This window comes from Dioscorea cayenensis, chromosome 7 (assembly GCF_009730915.1).
Source record: "Dioscorea cayenensis subsp. rotundata cultivar TDr96_F1 chromosome 7, TDr96_F1_v2_PseudoChromosome.rev07_lg8_w22 25.fasta, whole genome shotgun sequence".
Lineage (NCBI taxonomy): Eukaryota > Viridiplantae > Streptophyta > Magnoliopsida > Dioscoreales > Dioscoreaceae > Dioscorea > Dioscorea cayenensis.
Genome location: NC_052477.1, coordinates 4,450,440 through 4,474,900, shown reverse-complemented (window position 1 = coordinate 4,474,900; position 24,461 = coordinate 4,450,440). Strand labels below are relative to the sequence as shown.

Below are 24,461 nucleotides of genomic sequence, written 5' to 3'. Positions count from 1 at the left end.
CCCATTCAAATGCACCACCCACACTCTACTCCTTCTCCTCCTCAACCTCCATCGCCGTCATTGCCACCATGGGCATCGTCTTCGGCAAGCTCCACCGCTGCTGCTGCCCCACCTCCTACATTCCCCGTCCTCCACTCCGCCACGTCCTCACCGGCTGTTCCACAGCCTCGGCCGCCGTCCCCTCCGCCGGTCTCTCTCTCCTCTACTCCCCCTTCACCGTCCCTGGCTTCTACCCCTACAAGTCTGACCACAAGAACGAGGACCGCTTCGTTGTCAGCACCAACCTCCAAGGCCGCCCTGACGCCCATCTATTCGCCGTCTTCGACGGCCATGGACGGTTCGGCGCCCAGTGCTCCGCCTTCGTCAGCGATCGCCTCGTTGAAGTCCTCAATGCCGATGTTAATCTCTTCCAAGACCTTGTGAAGGGCTTCGAGTCTGCTTTCCGAGTTACCAACTCTGATCTCCGCCAGAGTGCGATCGATGACACGATGAGCGGGACGACGGCGATCGTCGTCCTTGTCTTTGGCGATAGCATGTATGTCGCCAACGTGGGGGATTCTAGGGCTGTGGCGGGGGTTCGGAGAGGGACATCAGTGGAAGCACAGAACCTCTCTAGCGATCAAAAGCCACTTAGGAAGGATGAGTATGAGAGGGTTCAGAAGTGCGGCGCTAGGGTTTTGAGTTTGGATCAATTGGAAGGGATTAAGGATCCCAAGTTGCAGAAATGGGATGAATTTGATCCCCCAAGGCTGTGGTTGCCGAATGAGCAGTATCCGGGGACGGCATTCACTCGGAGTGTCGGGGATTCCGTGGCCGAGAGTATTGGGGTTAGTGCTGAGCCTGAGGTCTTGGTAATGAAGATCTCGCCAGAACATATCTTCTTCGTTGTTGCCAGTGATGGCGTTTTCGAATTCCTTTCGAGTCAAGATGTGGTTGAAATGGTGAGGTTATTAGTCTTGAGTTTGATTCAGTATTTATCTCTGTTCTCCTTTTGGCAAATTGATATACTTCTGAATGCTTGTTTGCTTGCTTGCTTGCTCCTATTTCAGCATTATTTATGGTATAGAATAGAAGTACAATTTCTTTATTTTCAGGTTCTTAGAAACTTTTTGTTTGATCAAGCAGAGAATTTGGATTAAAAAAATTCTATTTTGGTGACATAGTAATTGAATTGTTAGTTTGTCATGAAGAAGGAAATTATATCCAATTTTGATGCTGCCGATGTTGAATCATTCTAGGAATTGTAATTGGTAGCGGTATATCATAGATTTGAACAGCATGTTGAGTTGATTGCTAATATGGATATCGAGCATGCGGTAATAGAACATCCGGTAGGAAGAGATTGTGAATGAAGTTATACCAAGTTTTCTATTGACAGCATGGTGTGCTTGGAGATTGGATCTAAGAAATAACAACCAGGGTGGGGTGGTTGGCAAGTACGAAAAGAATGCTTGGATTCCACACCTTCTTTCCTTTAGTTCACTAAAGTTTTAATTTCAGATTGAAGACTTGAAGCACAAACCTCTTGAGGAGTGCTGATAGCTTAATACTTGACTTTGGCCCTGCATTTATTGTATTCTATTTGCCCTTCCCTTTTGCTGTCCTCAGAATTGTAACCCTGAACACTTGTTGTTCTGATTTTTCAGTTCTTGACAAGATAAGAAGACTTAAGCTGTTATCCTTTTTTGAAATCTGGCCACTTTAAGGGTTTGTTTGGCTTTTGCTCATTATTCTGCCAATATAGTCTTTCCTTAATTCATGGAGTCACTATCATTCATGAAGCCACAACTTGCATTTGTTCACAAAATTTTTGTAATTCATAGGCAATTCAAATTCGCAACTGTGGTAAATATTTTTTTATTTTTATTATTGTTCCTTAGCACTACACATTCTCTGGTTCATCATCACCATGTACATGAGATAAACTATTCGATTTTATTCTTATTAAAAAATGTGACACACTAAACTGCCTGAATGTTTAAATCTAGCAGTTCCCCATGGCCTTGATGAAAATTGTGTTCATTACAACTTTCATTTGTTTACTTCAGGCGGCCAAGTTTGCCGATCCTCAAGATGCCTGCTCAGCAATCGCTGCAGAATCCTACAGGAGATGGTTAACAAATGATACCCGCACAGATGACATAACCATCATTGTTGTCCACATTGAAGGCTTGCACAATGTATGATCAACTTTCCTATTTTGAGTATTTCTTATAAATGTGTTTTTTCTTAGATCTCAATAAACTGAATGCTTCTGCAAAATATTATTAGTCTAGTGCTGATGCAGTCGAGGGAACAAGTCGAAGAAGCTGCGAAAGGTCTTCAGTGATTTCAGACATAAAGAGAGAAGAAAGACCTAATACTAGACATTTATAACATTGTTATACAGGTAAATCAAATTTGTCAAATATTAAATCATATCATATTAATATTTCCATATGAAAAATAATTCAGCATGTTTCATTCTGACTTGTGTAGTGCAAGTTATTCTTTAATGACCTTAGACATTCGTAACTTGTTATGACATAATTTATCCTTCATCTGATCCACTGTCTTTAAAAATCTTTTCAATTATTGTTGAATATGTTTGTTGATTTTTGTATCGGGAATATTTATAAACCTGTATTATGGAGGGGCAGGTTATCTTTGAAGAAACCTGAGAAAAAGATTGGGCATTCATCTTGATTTGACACAATAACAGGAAGTTATATATAAGTTTTTGCAGAGTGATGAGGATTGATATCAGCTGTCATTCAATAGGTATGACATTGTTAGACTAGTGGCATATGGAGGTTTGAAATGAATTCTTCTCTCACAAAATTCAACATATTTTTTTCCTTTTAAGGAAGCAGTTAAACATCACCTTCATTTTAGTCAATAGCATGAACTTAACCCCTTTTTAAATATATGAGCACATATATTGCTAGATTTTGGAACTCAAAACCTGTATTTTGTGAGCAACTATTTGTATCCGGGTGGGAGATGCAAAAGAATATGAATTGAGAATGGCCAGGAGTTTGACAACAACAAATGGAAAATAGGTACACAAAAAGAAATAGAAATAGAAATAGAAATTGAAATAGACAGCCCAATGCAGGATCCCATATTGGTGGAATGGTAACCAAGTAGGGATTCATTTACTTTACATTCCATTGTTGTGGTTAATCTTGAAGCGACTCTTAATTTAGATAACTAATCGAAAGAGGATAGCTCCTCTTCGTTCAGAGGACTTGCTAGTTTTGCCCAAAGCTTTTTAGTCAGTGATCACTGGATAAGTGTATCCTTTCCTTATGTTCCAATTAGTCAATTGCAGAAAAGAACATCAGACGACACAATTCATTGTGAGTCATTAGTTTTGCACGTTACCTCAAACTAGGGAAAAAAAATCTAGAAACCGATAAAAGGCACAATATATCTATTAATTGGATTCATAATTGATGACCACATTCAGATACTTCCCTCATGCCTGTAGTTGTTGATTGAAATTCTAAATTATTAACGCTGCTAGGTAATTTGTTTTAAGAATACCTGCTAACCCTTTCTCTTTTGTTTTCAGGATAACAGACCAATTAAATGTGGCCTTACTGCAATAACTGAAAGTTAGCTGAGGTTGGCTCACTCTCTTACATAATCTGTAAATAAATAAGTTAAATAACTTGTAAGCATTTATTTCCACTGATCTTGAGCCATTCAAGTGTTGGATTTAAGAGCTTGGAATCTACTCATCTCTGCAGAAAAAAAGGGCAGAATTCAAACATGAATTGATTGAAGTCCTTTCTTCGAAATTTGGGAGGTTCTTGCACACACGGTGAAAGTTGAGGAATAACTACGCTAATTATGTAATAGTTCATTCGGTTTGCTGAGCTTGATCATCTGTACAGAATGACAGCCAAACAAATTTATTTGAATCTGATTTCTAAAGAGTGTTCATGTGAACAAAGTATATAGTTCACAGCTGTATTTGTTTCATAGCATCTCATTCTGCCAGGGTTCACAAAGCTTGCACTGGAATTACTTATAATGTTCACAGGGACAAACTACGTGTTCGGCAGCCGTACTTGATAACTGTTTCACATCGTTTTTTTTAATCATACAGAACTTGAATGTTATTCTCGGTTGTTTGACTAAGATCCAGTTTTTTTTTTGGTTTACTTCAGCAAAGCAACAAAGTACAAATACAAATAGTGTTTCTTTAAACCTTCTGCATGTCATTCAGTTTCAATCTCAAAGTAGTTACTCAACAAAATGACCAAATAACGTTTGCCAATTGACTGGTAATTCTATCAATATCAGAACGTCTTTAACAACTGAAATTAATTAATACTCAAACAATTTCCACTTCATAATAGAATATAGTGTCCATTGATTCCCTTGTTATTTAGGTACACTGAAGTTGTTTGCAACATTAAAAATCAGAAATCATAGAACACTCGCAAACAAGCTTGCATTTGACATTAAAAGACATGAAGTCATTATAAATCAGTTAGAGTGGATGGATGCTGAAAGCGTGACTGTTAATAATATTGTCGGCTTTTTCCCACACTAATCATTTCCTTTTGTCAATTTTTTCCTCATATGACATTCTTTCAGAGCTTGAACCTCTGAAACAGAGAGAGATAGAGAAAAAAAAAGAAAGACTCAGATTAAATATGATTAAGGAGATCACATGTGCTCTTATTTTGTGAGTTCTGCAAAAAACAGAAAAATAATAAGGAAAGTGCACATGAATATGAAAGAAGATGAACTCATGTTCTTCGGGAAATGCTTTCAATGGGTGTTTAGTTTGAGTTATTTGAAAATACAAAGGATTTGCAAATATGGGATTTCAGTCTAACACTTGATTTGAGGGTTAAGTCAAAACAGCTACTTTTTAAGCCGGATATGGAATTGTGAAATCCATTCTATACCTTCATCCAAGCAACCAAATGCCAAATTTGGGTTGAACTCCAGATTTGAAGATCCAAAACTCGAAATACCTCCAACTAAACACAACCTAAGGTGGCATTCCTCTCCAAGTAAACTAAACCCAAATAGCATATAATAAAGCAGTGGCTAAATTCAACTGAAATTGGTTATAAGTAAACAATCAATGATGATTTAATAAGCTAAATAGCTATCTCCACTTAACTTGCAATCGATAATAAAAATTCCAATTTTTTTCTCATTGTGAAACGCTTGAAATATGAACAAAATTATCATCTTTCTTTGCCTATTATTAAACCATATATAATTGTAATTTAATACCCAATTGTATCTGTGTATTGTTCTCAAACCATTTTCCCAAAGAACAAGTTGCAAACAGAATTTTGGCCAAAGAAAAACTAATAAAAAATGTGATATGAATACAATAATATTTGTAAAAATGCGTGTAGTGAACATCATGAAGAGCAGCACAAGACAATGTAAAGCCTTTTTATCTTCTTTTCTAGAATATAATTCGAACTGAGCATTTTGATAGATCGCAAGAACTTTAGCATGAAAATGATAAAAACAGGATGGTAAAACAGTAGATTAGTCACATTCAAATCAGGCCAATAATCTTTTGTACCATCAGTGAAAACCCAAAAATTGTTTTATTATTCTTCTTTTTTCGAAACAAACTTGAAAGAGAGTGCTCAAACTCAATGAGCTCTTCCTGACCATACACATGTTCTTTAACATTGTAAATTCATACAGGTTACTATATAAACAGAGGTTAACAAATGTAAGCAACAAACAATAATCATAAACACTAAAACCTAACTATAACCCTCAATCCTAATTCTAAGTCCTGAACATAAGACAAAAGAACAGCATGAGATAATTCATTAGCAAATAAACCACACAAAGGATTTGAACTGTTTACACAGTTTTCAGATCCAAAACATTAAACAGGTTTATACATTAACCTATAAAATTAAACCCAAAAACATGAGTATGATCAAGAAAAGCTCCTAACAGTGAGAGTTTCATTAAAATTGGGATTTTTATGAACTTAAACACAACATAATATACATATGTTTGATAAAAAAAAATTCAATAACTGGAACAAAAGAGATCAAACAACACTACCTTTGCAATTACATACTTGAAATCTTGGCCAACAAAAAGTAAATAACAAATCTAGAAATTCTAAGACATTGCCTTCAATTGCAAGGTGTATTAATATAATTTACACCTTAGTGAAGAATTTAACAAGAGAAAAAACAGAGTTTTTTAGCAAAAATTTCTAGAGCATTGCACTGAAAAGATTGAATTGCTTATGTAGAAAAAGACATACCTGGTTGGCAGGATTTCCAATTCCGGTTGGTCTGGGCTAGGCATTCCTACAAACACAAGACGCGCAAAAGATTTCAGCCATCAAATACAATGAAGAACGAAGGTCTTCTCACTATGAGAGTCTTACCTGAAGGGCTAAGTAGATGGTGGAGCACTCATGGAGTTGCTTCACGTTCTCGTCCTCTTCGTCCGCTTCGCTCTGGTGAAGTACCGCCGGCGGCGGCGGCGGCGGCGGCGGCGGGGGGGTAGAGCTGTTTCCAGCGGAGCCCATTAATAGAGATATCCTTTTCCTTGGTTTCTTTTTTGAAAAAACCTTTTCCGTTATTTAACTTTTGCCCTTTGAAAAGAAGTGTTGACTTATGATAAAGATATAATATACGAGTTATACGAAAAAAAAAAGAGAAAAATCTAAAATTAGTTTTAGAGGTTTCATGTATCTTCGAGGAAAATGTTATTATACAAAATTTTAAAATGTCTTTTGAAATTACCAACTCTTTTTTACCACATTTATCTAAATCAAATAAAATCATTTTGCATTATTTTTTTAATTTTTTTTAAAGCTGTAGAAGTTAATATGGGCTTGGAAGATAGAAGACTGTGGGAAATGGAAATGGTCGGCATGAAATTCTCAAAATTTGACATAAGTAAATTTAAAGTAATATTCCAGCTTTGAACTATATATATATATATATATATACATATCTTCTTTCTCTTTCTCTTTCTGTGTAATGTTGTTATTTTAGGTTCACATAGCCTGACTTAATTTATCCATGTTAATTAGCCCAGACATAGCATAATATGAGTTGTGCCAAGCATGGTCCATCTCCTATGCTTTTGTCGGATAAAAGAATGACACACACAGGGATGGTAATGGGATGGGAAATCCTTGATCCTACAGGGGTTTGACCTGAAAAGAGCGAGATTCCTTGGATTCCTTCCATTGCCGGGGGAGATATGAGGGCCAAGTTGTCCTTGTAACTTGAAATGTGAATTGAGTGGGGTGGGGATCCTTGACTTGATGAGATATTGCATACGCCTAGACTTGTCCATGGGCTGAGCTCGGGCAGGGCTAGATATGTAGATAATAAAATTTAAGCTTGTCCAGGCCCAGCCAGCTAGGTAGTACGGGCCTTAAATTTTGCCAAAACTCGTCCATATTTTATGACCTTAAACCAAGACCCGCCCAAGCCCGCCGAAAATAAATTAATTTTTCATCAAATAATAAATCAATTATGAAAAAATTCATGATAATATTAATCTAGGAGTACTAACTGACATTATTCTACAAAACACATTAACAATTAAAGCACCAAATGCATATCTTGTTCAATTACAATAATACAAAATTTAAACCATCAATACCCATTAATAATAATCAAGATAAGTAAACCACTTGTTCACAATTAATTAATCCAAAATAGCAAAACCAACCTTGAACATGCATATATACACAATGTAGAATATTAGTTTCAACGAAACCAGTAGAGAATAACAACAGAGAATTATATATATGTACATATATATAAAGACAAACTATTATCATATATATATATATATATATACGGACATTACATATGAAAACATCATCCAACTTAAATAGCACACCATTAACATATGAAAACACACCATCTAATTTAAAGAGAAAACATACTAAGACTGGCCATCATTATATTAAAAACTTATCCAAGTTAAATAGCACACCCATCTTAGAGAGGAAATACTTATGGGTATCATACAACCAAATATAACTAAGACATCAACATGGTGGCTAATCAAATGGTTTTTGATAAATTATATAATCAAATGTTGATACTTATTTCTTCCCAAAATGTGATGTAGAGAAGCATAACCTACAAGACCAAAAATAACAAACATGAGATTAATAAAAAAGAGAGTAAAGAGAAATGGTAGGTTTAACCTTATTAACTCAAGAATTACCTTGAAAATCAAAATGGTAAGTTGCTAACAAGTTGATCACAGCTAGGCAAGGGGGAAATTGTAACATTGTAAACCATTCAAACTATGATTCAATGCTAAGAGAACAAAGACAAGACTATCCCAAGGCCCTGCATAAACTCAATATCCAAATTACCCAATATGAAAAAGTACTAACTTTCTTCCTTTGTTTTCATTTCACATAAAGTGAATTGCATGACAAAAAAAATTAATCAACCAAAACATTTCAATATAAAGAGGATAATCAAATAAGGAAAAAAAAAATGATGGCAATGTATGATGATACATATATCCGAAACTATGTGTATTTCCCTATACTCATGTTCTTCAAAATTAAATAAATAAAACTAAACTTCATATAAATCACAAAACTATTTTTACCTATGAAGTCATTGGAGTAGCTTCATTTTCTCATCTTTTTCATCATCACTTGAAATGGATACTTCATCTTCCAAACCCAATGTAATTGCAAAATAACAAACCAATGAATCATAAAATAAAAATATCATAACAATACATAGAAAACAGCCAAAAAAAATTACCAGTTGAAAATCCTCTAGAGTGCATCCAATCATCTAAACAAACAATAGCTTGAACTATTTTCGGTTTGAGTGAACTCCTCATATAATTGATGACTTTTTTTTCCAATACTGAAAGCCGACTCTGAAGCTACAATAAATATGGGAATTGCCCAAAGATCATGAGCCAGTAGTGAAAGTTATGAATATCTTATAATGCTTTTACTCCAACAATCCAAAATGTCAATATCATTGTTCGACTCAAATGCTTTTTCCTTCAAGTAAAGATCCAATTGTGATTTTTCACCTTCAACTTTAGATTTATTTAGATATTGCTTGTAATATTCAGTCTCACAATGGCTATTAAGTTAACTTCTAATAACGTTAAAATCTTTAAAGCCGAATTCAACAAAACTGGCCCTCGTAACATCTGAACTTCCAATTAAAGATGAAGAATTGGATTTGAAGTTCTTCAAATACTTATCAAAGAATATTTTAAGAGTATTAAGAATAGTTTGGACAAACTCCAATCATAGAGTTTAGTGTAACAATACTCCACATAGTTCAATTTGTAGAGAAGATCTAAAATAGCAGCACAAGATAATACCAAATTGTATTCTGCCCATTATTTATTGAATTTTTCTTGCATTTCCTTGACCATAGGACTCAAGAATGTGTGCGGGCCTTTAATAGTGTCTATTAAGACATTGTGGATTTTCCAAATCCCTCTTAAGTAAATGTTTGAAGTGGGATATTTAGAACTAGATAACATACGAGTTGCATCATAAAAAAACTTTCAAAAACTTGCAAAAGATTTGAACATTTCTCCATTCTTCAACAAAAATTGCAAAACAATGAAAGCCTTTATCACATTGCCCCCCCTCCAATAATCTAACACATCTTTGTAATAAAGAGCAGATTCAAGCATTAAATTGGGTTAATTTTTTGGCTGGGTACCCAACTTTGCCCAAGTTACATTTTGGATACTGAATTTTAATTTGTTACTTTTTGGATATTGAACTTCGATTTGTTTTCACCGGCAGGGTATCGAAGGGATTCCGGTCTCTTGTTGCTGACTTGTCTACTAGAGAGTACAGTTGGGATAACTTTCGCCACATCATAGGGACACATGGCATACCATGTCAGCTGAAATCCAACTCATCCCAGTTAACATGCCACATCAACTTCATCATTTCCACATTAGCTCCGCATCTCATCTCCTCATCTTCTGCATCTCCATCGCCCTGTCGAGGCTGCGAGAGAGAGTCTATTGCCTGAGCCAAGAGTGAGAGTGAGGGTCCATCGCGTTGTAGAGACTCGAGAGTGAGAAAGAGGGAGAGAGCGAGAGAGGAAGGGCTGATCAGAACCAAGGTTTTAGGCTGTGAGAACCCTAGATTGAAATTAAGGGCCTGTATAGCCAGGTCTTTAAATCAATCTGCATTAGATGTTGAAGGGAACTCCAATGAAGCCTAAGATAGGAGCAAAGATGAAACTGGCAAAAAAAGAAGAAAAGTATGGTTGCCACCAGGGTCCTCATCAAGTGGATATGTTAGAAATTAATGAAGCTTGTGATTGTGCTTGTGTTGGTTTTGGTGACTTTTTGGAAGTTTGCAAATTTTAGCAATTTGGGCTTTGTTGGCAAAAAAATTTTCAACAGTTTGGGTACTTAGAAATATGTAAATGAAGACTTCACTATAATTATAACTCCTCTGTCAATGCTTGTTCTTATGGCTGACGCAACTTAATATTTTGTAAGGCACCACTGCCTCTTTTGTAAATGAGCTGCAACTAAAAAAATTTTCAGATGAAATTTTATTAATATACTATGCATTTTTTGTTGCAGTATGATGTGTTATGAATTTTCAGATCTAATATGTGTTCTGCATGACACTCAATATGAATTGTTTATGTATTTCAATACCAAATTTTTTATGTTTTACACTAATTAGGGTTCTTCTCAATTTACTAGGTTACATTGATATATGAAGACAAAAACGAATTAAAATTAGGGTTATTCTCAATTTACCATGTTACATTGAGATATGAAGACAAAAACGAATCAAAATTGGGTTCTTCTCAATTTACAGCATTCAACATCATTTGCAAGGTTACATCATCCAACAAAATATGCAAAACAAATCAAATCAAAGTTTGCTAAAAATTTAGATAAAATAACAGGTTACATCAGTCAACATATTCCCTTCGTGGAAGTTAAACCCTAAAAATTCAAATTTAAAAGCCCACTAAACAACAAATCAGAAATTGAAGACACCTCCATCTTTAAACCGTGTGATGAAAATTTAGGGTTCTTACAGCCTAAAACCTTGGTTCTAATCAGCCCTTCCTCTCTCTCTCTCTCTCTCTCTCTCTCTCTCTCTCTCTCTCTCTCCCTCTTTCTTACTTTCGACAGCGCGATAGACCCTCACTCTCACTCTTGGCTCGGATGATGGACTCTCTCTCATAGTCTCGACAGGGCGATGGAGACGAAGAAGATAAGGAGATGAGATGCGGAGATGATGTGGAAATGATGAAGTTGATGTGGCATGTTAACTGGGATGAGTTGGATTTCTACTGACATGGTATGCCATGTGTCCCTTTGACGTGGCAAAAGTTATGCCAGCTATACTCTCCGGTAGACATGTCAGCAACAAGAGACCGGAATCCCTTCAATACCCTGCCGATGAAAACAAATCGAAGTTCAGTATCCAAAAAGTAACGAATTAAAATTCAGTATCTGAAATGTAACTTGGGCAAAGTTTGGTACCCACCCAAAAAATTAACCCCATTAAATATATGGAGTTCCACCTGACACATGCATCTTGATGCAATTTCTTTGTTCCATTCAAGTGAAAACATTTTTCAACCTTTTTCTTGCGAGGACCAAATTTTTTCATGTGCTTTATCTCATTTGGAACTTTATCAACAACATCATCAATAAGTCTCAAATCGGCATGAACAATGAGATTGACAATATGTCCACAACATCTAATTTGAAAAAATGCACCATCACATAATAGAGCCCTGTTGGTGTAAAAATGACTTTTAAGAGAGGAAACCACGACATCATTATAAGAAGCATTATCCAATGTGATGTTGAAAATTTTATTGTCTATTTTCCATTGAGCCAAGCACAGAATAAGCTCATATGCTACGCTTAAACCATCATAAGGAGGAGTCAAAGATCTGAATCTGATTATTCTTTTTTGTTTTTTCCAATCACTATCAATCCAATGTGCAGTAACACAAATATATTCATCAAAAGTTAAGCATATTCGACTGGGGCTTTAGCTTATTCTTTTATGACGTGCTCTCTTTCTTTTGTATAGTATCGCAGAACATCTCTAGTAGCTATTTGTCTACTTATATTTTTATAGTTGGGACTTGCAATACTCATCAAATATTTAAACCCCGGTTCATCAACTGTTCTAAAAGAATGCTTGCCACATACAAGAAAAATTGAAATAGCTCTACGGCATTCTTCTTCATCATACTTATAATTCTTAATAAGTGACCCACCACTTATACTTGGTTGACTTGTTAGTGTGTACTATCTAATATCTTTGTTATGTTTTTTGAGGTAGCCTTGTAAATGACGTCTTAAATGAGAAGTAACACTAGAGGATTTAGAAGATAAAATGGCCTTAAAGTGATTGCATTGTGCCTTTATTAGGTCTTTGTCGTTGCACTCAAGCTATTTTATATAATTCTACACCTTTGATGTAGTTGTTTTTTGATGCTTGGAAGCACTTTCATACTTAGTGCACACCCATCCTCCACATTTATAGGAGTATTTGAACTTGCCATTGTCATGAAATTCAAGTCCTACAACAATATTAAATTCTAAATGAATAAGAGTACTAGAAAATAGACAAATGCACAATTTGATTTATAATAAAAAACAATAGCATGGTGGGAAGAAAGAACATGCTATCAAGTTCTATTAATCAATATGGTAGACCTGGTTTAAACATATTAATCATTTGAAAGAAATAAAATGAATCCATTTATTTACATGTCTTTTTCTCACTTGTTTTTGAAAAGCATGAGAAACATTGAAACTTTATATTGAAGGAATCTAAACTCATCTTTGTTGAAGCTATTATGAAAAGGCAAAACTAACTAATGCTAGCATTCAATTAAAAAAATCATAGCATGGTCACATGTGAAATTTACATACAATTGGCTCTCTAGTAACCAATGGACTAAATGTTTAATAGATTGGTCTTATTAAACAAAAAGAGAAAACAAATATACCAATATGAAGAACAATAATATTAGAATTTACTTTCCAAAATTATTTTGTTGCACAATAGACTCAATTATTAGAATCCATAAAAAATATCTTTGCTCCTTGTGTCTATGTTCTGCAAATATTTAAAACATAATCAAGATTCAAGAGAAAAAGATACAAAAGATAGAAAAGATTTTACAATGTGCAAAATGTTTACCATTAATGACTAAATTGATATGCAAAATTTTGAAAAAAATTAAAGGTTTGATTTGGTACCTGACTCTTTGAATACCTCTTCAAAAAAGGAGAAGAGGAATGGCAAACTCATTCTTCACAAGGAATGACAAGTTTTTGACCAAGAAGCTAGCCTTACAGATTTATTGAATCTGAAACATCAAGTATGTACTTTTAATTAATCTAGCAAGGAACAACACAAGGGACACAAATAATTGGTGAAGTACACAAAGAAAATTAGAAAAAGTGAACATAAATCCTACATCATGAATCCACACACACACAAAGAAGAAGAAAAGAAAAAGGGAAAGCAAAGAAAAACATAAAAAGCTGGGGAATCTCACATTTTTTTCTTGAAGTAAATGTTGGAAAGTTACTCCTCATTTTAAAATTAAAAAGTTCTTTGGATTTGTGAAGATTGAAACATGAGATGCTTTTAATATGGATTAAGGATTTTGAGAGATAAAAACGTAGAAAAGAAAATGGATAAGAAGAATGACGGCCAACCCTAGAAGTCAAAAACCAAAGAAAGAAACATTTTTTTATATTTTCAATAATAGTAATTTATAAATAGATTATATATTTTTGGGCCAAGCCAGGCTTAAAAATATAAAACTAAAACCCGGCCGGTTTTTAAAATGAACTTTTTTTTTTGTCAATGATCGGGCCTCATATATTTGTCCAAGCCCTCCCACTTTTCGGGTGGACCTCCGAGCTCGTGCGGATAGCTTTGCCATTGGATAGATCTAAATACGCCCTTTAATTTTTTAGATACTTACAATTCTACCACTATATATATAAATATTAGCATACCCACACAAATATCCATTCACTCACCCCCTTTTCATTCCAGTTACCTAATTATCCTAACTTTTTCCCACTTCATTTCACAATTATTTCACAATTACTTAATTTTTTTCTTCCTTTTTAGATCAAAGTTTTTGATTTGAGATTTTCACACCATCACTAGCTAGTCACAGTTCTTTTGCTCATCCCTTTTGTCATAATTGTGTGCTACTTTATCCCCCATAAATATGAGTCTATGTTGTTGCTTCAACCCTCTTCCTACTAGCTAGTTATAGAAAGGCAAAGGATCTTTAATCTCATGTAAGCTTTTAGGTGGAATTTGGTTGGATATAATATTAGATTAGCCTCAAAATCTAAATTAGGTAATGTAAGATTACCCCATTTGGTTGCTTGGGTAGGAATATTATATTCCCGGAATTTGATAACATGGTTAACATTATCGGTAATGTGGTTACTAACTCAATATGCAGTAATGTCTTATTTTGGGAAATGTGATTATCCCATATATATATATATATATATATAGTGTGCCTACTATATATTTTTAAAGACAAACACTCACCATTTGCCAAAATAAAAAAAAAAGAAAGAAAAAGTCAGTTGGCCAACCAATAAGAGATGGCCATATGTCCCTCACCAAAAGAGTTTGAAAGTTAAGATTTTTAGGGCATATTCATTCTAGTACTTACAGTGAAGTATGGATCTTCAAGAGTAGAAGAAAATTCTTTTGAAATTCTGAAAAATGTTTTTAGTGAGCAAATTGTTAATCACTTGATTACATTAATTCTTGGTGGTGATGAACTTTATGAAAAATCCATCATTGGAGGATTACTTGCATTATGAATGTAACATACCCAATCGCTCTGGCCCTCTCTTCGATAAAAGATTTGATTTTTACAACTCCTTTTATTGAAAATTCCATCGGTTTTCTAAGCATGGAAGATTTTGTTAATATGATAAGAATTATGGAGGTTTGAAGTCATTGTGGATCCTATTGTTTGGTTTATGTTTAGATTGCTCATTATTATGGAGGTCCGAGTGTATGTTGTTTTCTATGGAAAATTGATAAAATCATCCTGATTTTGTTAGTCTCCTATCGGAGTTTATGTTTAGATTGTTCATTATTATGGAGGCATGAGTTTTTATAGTTTTTTATGAAAAATTGAATGAAATTATCCACATTTTCTTAGTCTGATAAGAATTATGCAGGTTTGAAGTCATTGTGAATTCTATTTTTCGTTTATGTTTAGATTGTTCATTATTATGAAGGTCTGAGTTTATGTTGTTTTATGTGGAAAATTGAATAAAATTATCTGATGTCGAGATGTATCTTCTTTTCTCAAGCTTACATTGTTTGCCCATATTTTAATGGTATAATCACCAAAATAATCCCTGTACTTTTCTCTCTCTTCTTTTTTGGTCCCTCTACTCAGAAATGCTCCCGAACTTTTGAAAATGTGCCCACTTAGTTAAAAATGCTCCAAATCAGTCCCTCTACTTTTAAAAATGTGCCCACTTAGAGGGACTAAGTGGGCACATTTCTAAAAGTAGAGGGACTGGTTGGGAGCATTTTTAACTAAATGGGCACATTTTTAAAAGTAGAGGGACTAGTCGGGAGCATTTCTGAGTAGAGGGACCAAAAGGGAAGAGAGAGAAAAGTAGAGGGACCAACTAGGGTATTATACCTATTTTAATTTGATTCCAAATTGTATTCTTTGTTGGAAATGCTTATTTACAACCATTGTAGTCATGATGATTATATGCCTAAATCATTATGATTTAGTAGATGAATATTTGAAGCAATACAATCATACAAAAACTACGAGATGCAAAACATTACAACATTCACTAAAATTATCTCTACAAAGGTGGCTACAAGATTAACTAGCCAAGTAATCAGATGAATGATAGTGATTCACTAATAATTATTGGCATTTTAACATGATTTTGTTCCCATTTCATAAAATCCACAGCTTAAGCCGGGCCTCATGCTAGTTTGAATAACTTTTATTTAAATTTTTTTTCTCAAAGCTACTTGAACTCATAATGTTGCAAGAAGTAGAAAACAAAATTAAGATATGCCCCTTTTAATAATAAAAAAACTAATAGATATATCCATACTTTAAATCTCGAAAAGATTGTATATATATATATAAGAGCAAATATTTTACGAACGTCGGTAGGTAAAAATTCTACGGATGCTCGTATATCATCGGTTGGATTTGAATACAAAGGCCGCACATCATCCAGTGGTGTGAACAGTAAATTGAAATGTATTCATCAACAGTCTATCAACAGTGCCACCAACAATATTATGAACAATGCTAATAAGTAGTGCAAAAGCGAGATGCACAGTTCTTGCATCACAACCATTCGATTAGCATACTAATTTTGACTCTTCAATCACGGTTATCCAACCTGATTTCCATCTCCCTCGGCTGATTTTTTTTTTAAATTTTAATCAAACACACTTTATTAACCCAGCACAACCCTTAGGCACTGTTCTTTACTACTGTTTGTAGCCCACTCTCCTCACTCTTGTCTCTGTCTCTCTCTTCCCTTCTGTCTCTCTCTCTCTTAATTTCGTTCTCAGTGGAAGTTTTGCGAACATCCGTAGAGAACATATTGGCTATATATATATATATATATATGAAAGGCAATTAAAAAGTTGTCTTGCTTAATATGTATGCCACCATTAGAATGTGTAATCACGTATCCAATCATCAAAGGTATACGTATAAATATTTATGTTTTATTGAGCATAAACTTAAATATAGAATTTTATTTTCCATTGTGGACAAGCCACCATATATATACACTCCTTTGGGATCGAGGGGTTAAACCCTCAATTTCCCACCTAAAAATCAAATGTCTTGATCACTCGACCATTGAAAGAGTGAATTAAATATAGAAATTATCAAAATATATGTACAATTAATCAATTTTTTAAGGTGCACACACATATTTCCAGACTACAAATCCTAATATTAGAATAGCTTATTCATTTGAGGGAGAAAATCTATAAAAATTAGAATTGTGCTATACATTTCGTCTATCAAGAATTTTGTTGAAAAAAATGGTATGTTTAAACCAAATCTATTCGTTGATGGATCCTTAACTAAAATATAAAAAAAATGTCATATATCATTTTTATAAGTGCGTGTTTTTTGTTTGAAAGTAACATGTATTGGTTCACATTGAAAAAATGATAATATAATAATCGAGATAATTAGTGGCACTTATTGTAATTATCTAAATTTATATCTTATACTTATACATTCTAATTATTTTCGAAAACAATAGTTCATGGTTTAATGATGTATTTAATAGTTCAATATCAATAAATAGCTTTAAATTTTATATTTACCACCAAGCGAGGGCTAAACGGGAGGTGTTTGCTATAAATTTTATATGTACATTGACAATATAAATACTGAAAAACAAATTTTATGTGCCAATAAAATTATAGAGTAGTGAACATTATGTTCAACAAGTTATGTTAATTATTTTTTAAAATATTTTATTATGTAATTATATCAAACTTATTTTTATACATAAACGCAACTAAAATAGAAAATAATATTAAAATGTGTTTATCATCATGCTCTTTAATGCTTTTTATATTAATGTTGCCATCCATGTGTTACAAAGATAATTTTTTGATAAATAACATTGTTCATTAGCAAACTCAAATAAACCAAAAATTATTTCACTTTATGAACTCAACAAATATGAAATTAAATAAATCAATAGATGACGTCTTTGTATCCCTTGTCTTTGTATCCCTTGTATGATTTCACTCTTTGAAGTAATTTGTCTTCTATAAAATTTGCTCTCTTTGTCAATGGCCGATAAAGTAGTTGATTGGTATCTGGATTCTCACAAGAATGCCTCATAAATGGTGAACGTTCAATTCAAGGGTGAAGATGTTGTTAGTTCTGCCGGTGTAGTTTGTGGGTTTTAGAGAACACTCAAGCACTCATAGAAATCTCACACAAACCATCAAAGAACAAGACACACGACGTTGGTAACCCAGTTCGGCATCCACTAGCCTACGTCTGGGGGGCCAAGCCAGGAGATAAACAATCCACTAAAAGAGGTGAAAATACATGAGTACAAACACTCGTCACTCAACACTCACAAACAAAGATCACTACCCTCTCTAGATTGTCTTGTATACCCACTCTCTCTAGCTCCCGTCACACTTACAATCTACGAGCAAAGTAGCTTATATAGACGTCTCAATGTCCCAAATATAGCACGTACCTCTTTTAGAATCTCCGCGGCTACTAATTTAAAAACCTTCCGAAATTAGCTGTTGCAACTTCTTTTGTAACATAAGTTGCAACATGGCCCTGACTGCTGACTTGACTGAGTTCTGGTTACGTTGCGGACAACCTCAAGACCCATCAACCTCCCGGTCATGCTTAGTCTGAGTTGATGCAGCCAAATCTCCCGATCCCGACTGCCGGCAACTAGCCTACCTCCTCAGTTTCTCATCTCGCAGTCCCCTCGCAACGGGCGCACGTCCTTGTGCGTATTCATGGAACTTGCCAAACTTAGTCTTCAATCTTCCAAGTTTGGTCTTCAAAGATTCTCCAAACTTGATCTTCAATTCACCCAAGTTTGGTCTTCAAATCCTGCTATTAATGATCTTCAATCATTCTCATCAAGGATTCGTCAAATCATATCTTCAATTAGCCTTCATTCATACCAATGATAGATATTTCTTCAATTAAGCTCCATCCATATTTAGTCTTCAATCACATCTCCTAAATATGGTCTTGATATGATCTTGTTTTCAAGTTGTAACATGTTACAAAAAATAACTCTACCAAAATCTTCAAAATATTTGCCTCCATATCATAGACATACTAAAAATAACTCCATAAAGATCTTCAAGATAGTTTGCCTTGCAACCCAAGACTCCTTGCCATGTCACCATGCTTTCCATGTCATCAAGTATGCCACGTCACACAGGTTTCCACGTCATCTTGAGTATGTGTCAAATCATGGCAATTATAGTGCGATTGCACTAACATATGTGATTAGTAGTTATGAGTGGTCCCAGTGCCCATGTGTTCATGGGCCTTAACCTCTTCGCTCCGTGGAGGATTGTGCATGCTCCCATCTTCTTTTAAAGTTTTGCCGCTTATCTTGATTAAAAAAAAAAAACAATTTTGCACTCAATGAAGTGCTCTATCTTCTCGCAATGTTAATATCAACCTCTAGGAGCATTGATGAAGATTGCGAGAAAGACGACGAGCTTAGACTATTGTTGCACGCAAAATTGTAGGATTATTTTCTGATCCAAACTTATCTGCCAAGATAAAGTTAAATTAAAAAAAAATACAAGAAAGAATGAAGATATATGAGAATTGGTTAACTAGTTGTTTAGTGGGAAAACCCTCATCTAAACCTAAAGACATTGGAGCCATCTCTCTAATTCTTTTTTATGAATTTCAGAACTAAAGATGTCCAATGATCTATTTATATAGCCAACATCACTATTTTTGGGAATCATGCATGAACCTTATTTAAAATATTAATTAAATAAAATTTCCTTGGGTATCATACATGAATCTATTGAAGAATATCATTAATTAGATGCATGAATCTAGTTTAAAATATCATTAATTACTAAATATTTTTTGAGTAATTGACCATGAATTCTATCCATTAATTAATGGCACCAATAAAATAACAAGGTAAATGCATTGCATTTTTAAAATTAGCAAGGAAATAGATTTAGAAATGTAGATTCTCACTTCCCATTTCCTTTACTGCGCATAGTCAAATTTTGCAACGAAAAATATACATTTAAATAATTATATTTATTAACTAATAAAACAGATTTTTCTAATACATGCTAAGAAAATAATTTGTTACACTAATTTATTTATGAGAAAGTTTTCCTTAAAAATTTCTTGAACCAGCAATAAGTAACAAATATTAATAGGAAAAAAAACTAAAATCCATCCTTGTAATTGAAAACTGGACAAAGAATGGTAATTAGATTTTAAAATCTGTCATAAACAAAAGCTTGGTATAAAATTCTATGTTGGTATACAATTATATAAAAAATTACTAGATTTATTATTGTTTTTTAGAAAAAAATAAATAAGTCATTGTATTAATGAAATATGAAATATAATGAGAAAGAGCTCCCACCATTGTAGGAGGGGGTTCCTCCTAAATAAATGAAATAGTATACATGTAGGATAATTTAGCTAAGGCATGACTAACTCCATTAGCTTATCTTCTTACAAGAGATGAAGTAAAGTCAAAACCTATAATCACCTTCTTGGCTTGTAAGTTTTAAGCTAAGTCAAAACCTCCTTCTTTAGTGCCATAGGCTCCACATCCAAAGCTGAATAAAAGGCACCATAAGAAGGTGCAATACCAACTAGAAACTGACCTATGTGATAACATACTACAGCCCCATAACCACAACGTATGATATGCAAAAGAAGCCCCATCAATATTACACTTCACTACACCGATAGCTGGAGGATGCCATGTAACCATAGAATTGTTGCACAGTTGTCCAAAGCTTCTACACACGTGGGGGGTAATGTTGAAGATTGCACATTCTGCCATGATCTTCAGTAGTCAATACCATTTTTCATGAAAAAATTTAGTGGAAGAGAAGAAGCATGCTATAAACGAGAGTTGCAAAAGTTCCACACACTCCATAAAAATATACACATTCTCAACAACCCATCAGCAGGCAACAGCGACAACAAATTAAAAAAAAACCAAGAAGCAAATCCACCCCAACATTATTCTAGGAAGCATGTACCACAGGAAAAAAAAGACACATGACAACAAGTTTCTACAACATTATGACAATGGACACAAGTGTTCACCACTTGAATTCCTTTCGAAAGCAACTTCTCCAATAATGGCAAGCAAGAATGTAAGAGTCACCAAAGAAAGTTATGAACTTTGTGCTGAAGAGAAAGGTTCCAAACCGGTAACCAGCTTCCTGCATAATGAAAATTCAAACACTAAAGTTTCTGATCATGCACGACTCCATAGCTAGTTTTGACAGTATATGACCTAGACTTACTATAGTGCCAAATAAGAGCATCATCATCATCACTCAAGGTTAGTAAAATTCTACTAATGCAATCTACATCATGCCAAAGTAATAATTCTAGAAAAAGCTCAATATCCACTCCTTTCTATTAGAAACCACAATATAACTCAACTCTTCATTCATTTTAGTTTCAACATAAAACCCAGCATCATCTGGAAGCCATGGGTTGTTCCATATCTGAACTTTCTACCCAATACTAACTCACCACCTACATCCTTGTACCAAAAGTCATAGAGAAGCCAAAATACTTTGCCTTGTATAGCTAGGATTATGCCTAATATTGGCATTAGAAAAAATCCCCTTGAGGGAATATTTAGCTTTGAACATGTGTGAAATTAAAGCTTGATTATGGAGGAGTATTTGCCAGCCTTGCTTGGTGAGCATCACTAAATTAAAAAAAGTACAAATCACTAATGACCAAGTGGTCTATTGGTAGTCGGGTCCCCATTAGAATCCTTCACAAGTAGTGAGAATTCAAATTATGGATGAGGGCACATTCTGAGAGTGTGAGTAGTGGTTGTGTGCGGGTGTGGTCCTAGCATCCATGTGTGCCGGGCCCTACCCCCACTTGCTCCACCAAGGCTTATGCACGCCCCTATCTTTCTTAGGGCCTAGGCACTTGTCTTGAAGAAAAAAAAAACAGTGAAAATCCAAAACTCCCATGCCTCCAAATTCCTTATGAACATAAAGCCTTTTCCAAGACATCCAACAAACACCGCTAGTGTTATCATGTTTGTATCCCACCAAAATGAGTTCATCATGTTTTGAATCTCATCACAAAAGGAAATAGGTATCAAGAAAGTACCTATACTATATGTAGGTAAAGCTTTGCATAACATTTTCAATAACACCTTTCTACCCTCCTTTGAGAAAAAAACAAGATGCTACCATAAAGACACATGATGCCATAATTTATCTTTTAGAAATGCAAAGACGGCCTTCTTGCCTCTCCTCACAAATGATGGTAAGCCCAAGTACTTGCCTTGTTTGATGATAAATGCCTAAATGTATGTATTTTATACATATTTATTGTGTATGATTTGTGTATTTATTGATCAATTGATGACCTTTATGGTTTAATTGATTCCTTTCATGTTGCAGGCACAAAAGAAGCCTACGTGAGCTCGAAAATGCAACTCAAGAAGAAATCGACACCAAAAATAGTGTTTTAGAGTCCCGGTACTGTAGCATTAATGTAGCAGCTTAAAGCAAGAAGATTTGAAGAAAAAGCTAAGTCTGGAATTCATCACAGGCAACCTCATGGCCGTGAAGTTGACCGCAAGCCGACTGAAGAAACAGTATTGTAGTAGTCACTGTAGCACTTACTGGAAATTCGGCAAGTTTTCTGAGGATTCTCACGGCCCGTTTTCTGACCATGAGCCAGGCCACAACCAATCCTGAGATCATCTTTTAAAGGTGGTTAGAGCATCATCTAAGGGGTCTTTGGCCACCCTTACTCCACCATCATCTTATAGGGCTTCAAGGCGGTGGGAGAAGGCAGATCTAAGGCGCAAATCCAAGGGGGGAAGAGGAGTGCTATCAAGGAGAACATCAAGGAGCTTTTAGACACGAATACGATGAGCTCTCATATCACCTTCTAGTCAACATTTCGAGGAAGTTTCATTGGTTTTGTTTGTGTCTCATTTGTATCTTGAGATCTCTTTTTTATTCATGTTGAACTAGACTCCAAGGTCACCTGGCATCCGGTGAACCTTGAGATGAACTTGCTTGTATGGATGTTACAATTTATTTCTAGTGCTTTTGTTTGGTTTGTGGTTCAAGCTTGGTGTTCTTTCATGTGTTGTTTTACATGAGAACTCTGTGATTCAACTTCTAGGTTGTACTTGGTGCGTGGCCATCACCCTTATGCTAGACTCACCTAGCTTAAAAAGGATTTATGTATGAATACACCGTGAACATCGGGTATTTTGTACTCCTCTAACCATTAGGGATGAACCTAAGTATTGAGTTTGACCGTAATTGCATATTTCCCTAGGCGAAATGCAATCATAGGAGGATTTGGGCGAAAGCAATTTTGACCCAATACTTCTATGGGATTAGGGGTTATCGCTATAATCATCGGGGTAACCTACTTTAGGATGTCTCTTGGCCCAAAACCACCATTGTCTATGTAATTTTAGCATTTGCCTAGCTTTAGTAGTCCCAAGGGGATCCTCGCCCGGGTCCTCACTCTTTTATTGCTACTTGCTTCCTTAATGTGTTTATGTGGTGTGCCTTAGTCCAATTTGTCTATAGTTATCTTTATTATTAGTTTACTTATTTTGTTTTAAACCTACTTTTGTTAGACTAGATAGTGCTGCTTAGGGGAAAGTAATAGCAGCTCTTGGGACCCAGGGAATACGACTCTCTCGTTCTTGCGTGAGAGGTATTACTTGATGACCCGTGCACTTGCGGAACTCAACCAAATTTTTGGCGCCATTGCCGGGGAATTCCAAGAATGCTAGGAAAACCTCTAGCTCACTATTCTTGTTGTTTATTTTTGCTTTTGTAAATATTTATCTTTGTATGTATCTTTTACCATTTTGTGCATATTTATTTGTTTTCCTTCTTTCTTCTTTTCTTTGATAGCTTATTGATTTTTGTTTTGTTTATTTACACAGAGCTATGGCTTTTCAAGAAAAATTGTTGGCCATAAAAATTCGTGCACTTGAGAAGCAGATGGAAGAATTTTTTGCCATGAAAGGAAGCCAAAGCAATCTACACCATAATGCTTGCAATTCATATTGGGGAAGGCACCAAAATTCCTCTACACCTCATCATACTCAACAATGGGAATACCCTCACCAAGGATTGCTTCAAAAACCCTCCTTTCAGGAACTATGGCATTACCATTCTCCAGTCATTCATAGTTAGCAACCTAATCAATGGAGATTCAATACACAAGATGTGTTCACAAGATTCATGGTGGAAGCTAACACTGAATTTAAAGCCATGAATACCACAAATTTTAATGCTGACACACCCCTTGTGTGTGACCCCCAAATGCACAGGTTTGTCGAAGTAATAAATCCCAGGTGAGTGGGTATCGTATCCACAGGGAGTAGGGGATAAAAACACCAAGATTGATACTTAACCAAGCGAAGTTAAGATAATGATTGTGTTGATAAGATGTAATGTAGACAAAATAAAAGAAATAAGAAAGGGAGGCACAAATAAGTGAGAGGAAAGGCAATTGATAAGAAGTGGGGTACTTGGATATTGTTCTGCCTAGGATCATCACTTCAAGTGCAAAACCAACTATTATGCTTCGTAACTAATGAATGCTCAATAAGTTGTGGACATCCCAAGATACACGGTCCCAAACATAAGATCAACCGTGACTAACTCTACACTA

At 34.9% G+C, this 24,461-nt stretch overlaps 2 protein-coding genes across 2 annotated transcripts; one reads left to right on the top strand and one right to left on the bottom strand.

Annotated features, from left to right (window-relative positions):
- Positions 1-3,609, top strand: LOC120265641 (probable protein phosphatase 2C 35). Its single transcript, XM_039273593.1, has 4 exons — positions 1-941; positions 2,049-2,180; positions 2,272-2,389; positions 3,557-3,609. The coding sequence occupies exons 1-3, from the start codon at positions 69-71 to the stop codon at positions 2,374-2,376; spliced, it is 1,110 nt and encodes a 369-aa protein (XP_039129527.1). The 5' UTR covers positions 1-68; the 3' UTR covers positions 2,377-2,389; positions 3,557-3,609.
- Positions 3,610-4,339: 730 nt separating this feature from the next.
- On the bottom strand, positions 4,340-6,566 carry LOC120265637 (cytochrome c oxidase assembly factor 4 homolog, mitochondrial). Its single transcript, XM_039273590.1, has 3 exons — positions 6,386-6,566; positions 6,260-6,305; positions 4,340-4,601 (listed from the first exon to the last, which is right to left on the bottom strand). Exons 1-3 carry the CDS (start codon positions 6,527-6,529, stop codon positions 4,543-4,545), a joined length of 249 nt encoding a protein of 82 aa, XP_039129524.1. The 5' UTR covers positions 6,530-6,566; the 3' UTR covers positions 4,340-4,542.
- Positions 6,567-24,461: the final 17,895 nt, after the last annotated feature.

Excerpts from the sequence above, each read along its gene's own strand:
- LOC120265641 (XM_039273593.1), top strand. The coding sequence starts at position 69 with ATGGGCATCGTCTTCGGCAAGCTCCACCGCTGCTGCTGCCCCACCTCC. Across the intron at positions 942-2,048 it reads GTCAAGATGTGGTTGAAATG|GCGGCCAAGTTTGCCGATCC; the intron begins GTGAGGTTATTA and ends TGTTTACTTCAG. Across the intron at positions 2,181-2,271 it reads ACATTGAAGGCTTGCACAAT|TCTAGTGCTGATGCAGTCGA; the intron begins GTATGATCAACT and ends AAATATTATTAG.
- LOC120265637 (XM_039273590.1), bottom strand. The coding sequence starts at position 6,529 with ATGGGCTCCGCTGGAAACAGCTCTACCCCCCCGCCGCCGCCGCCGCCG. Across the intron at positions 6,306-6,385 it reads CCATCTACTTAGCCCTTCAG|GAATGCCTAGCCCAGACCAA; the intron begins GTAAGACTCTCA and ends TTGTGTTTGTAG. Across the intron at positions 4,602-6,259 it reads TTGGAAATCCTGCCAACCAG|AGGTTCAAGCTCTGAAAGAA; the intron begins GTATGTCTTTTT and ends TCTCTGTTTCAG.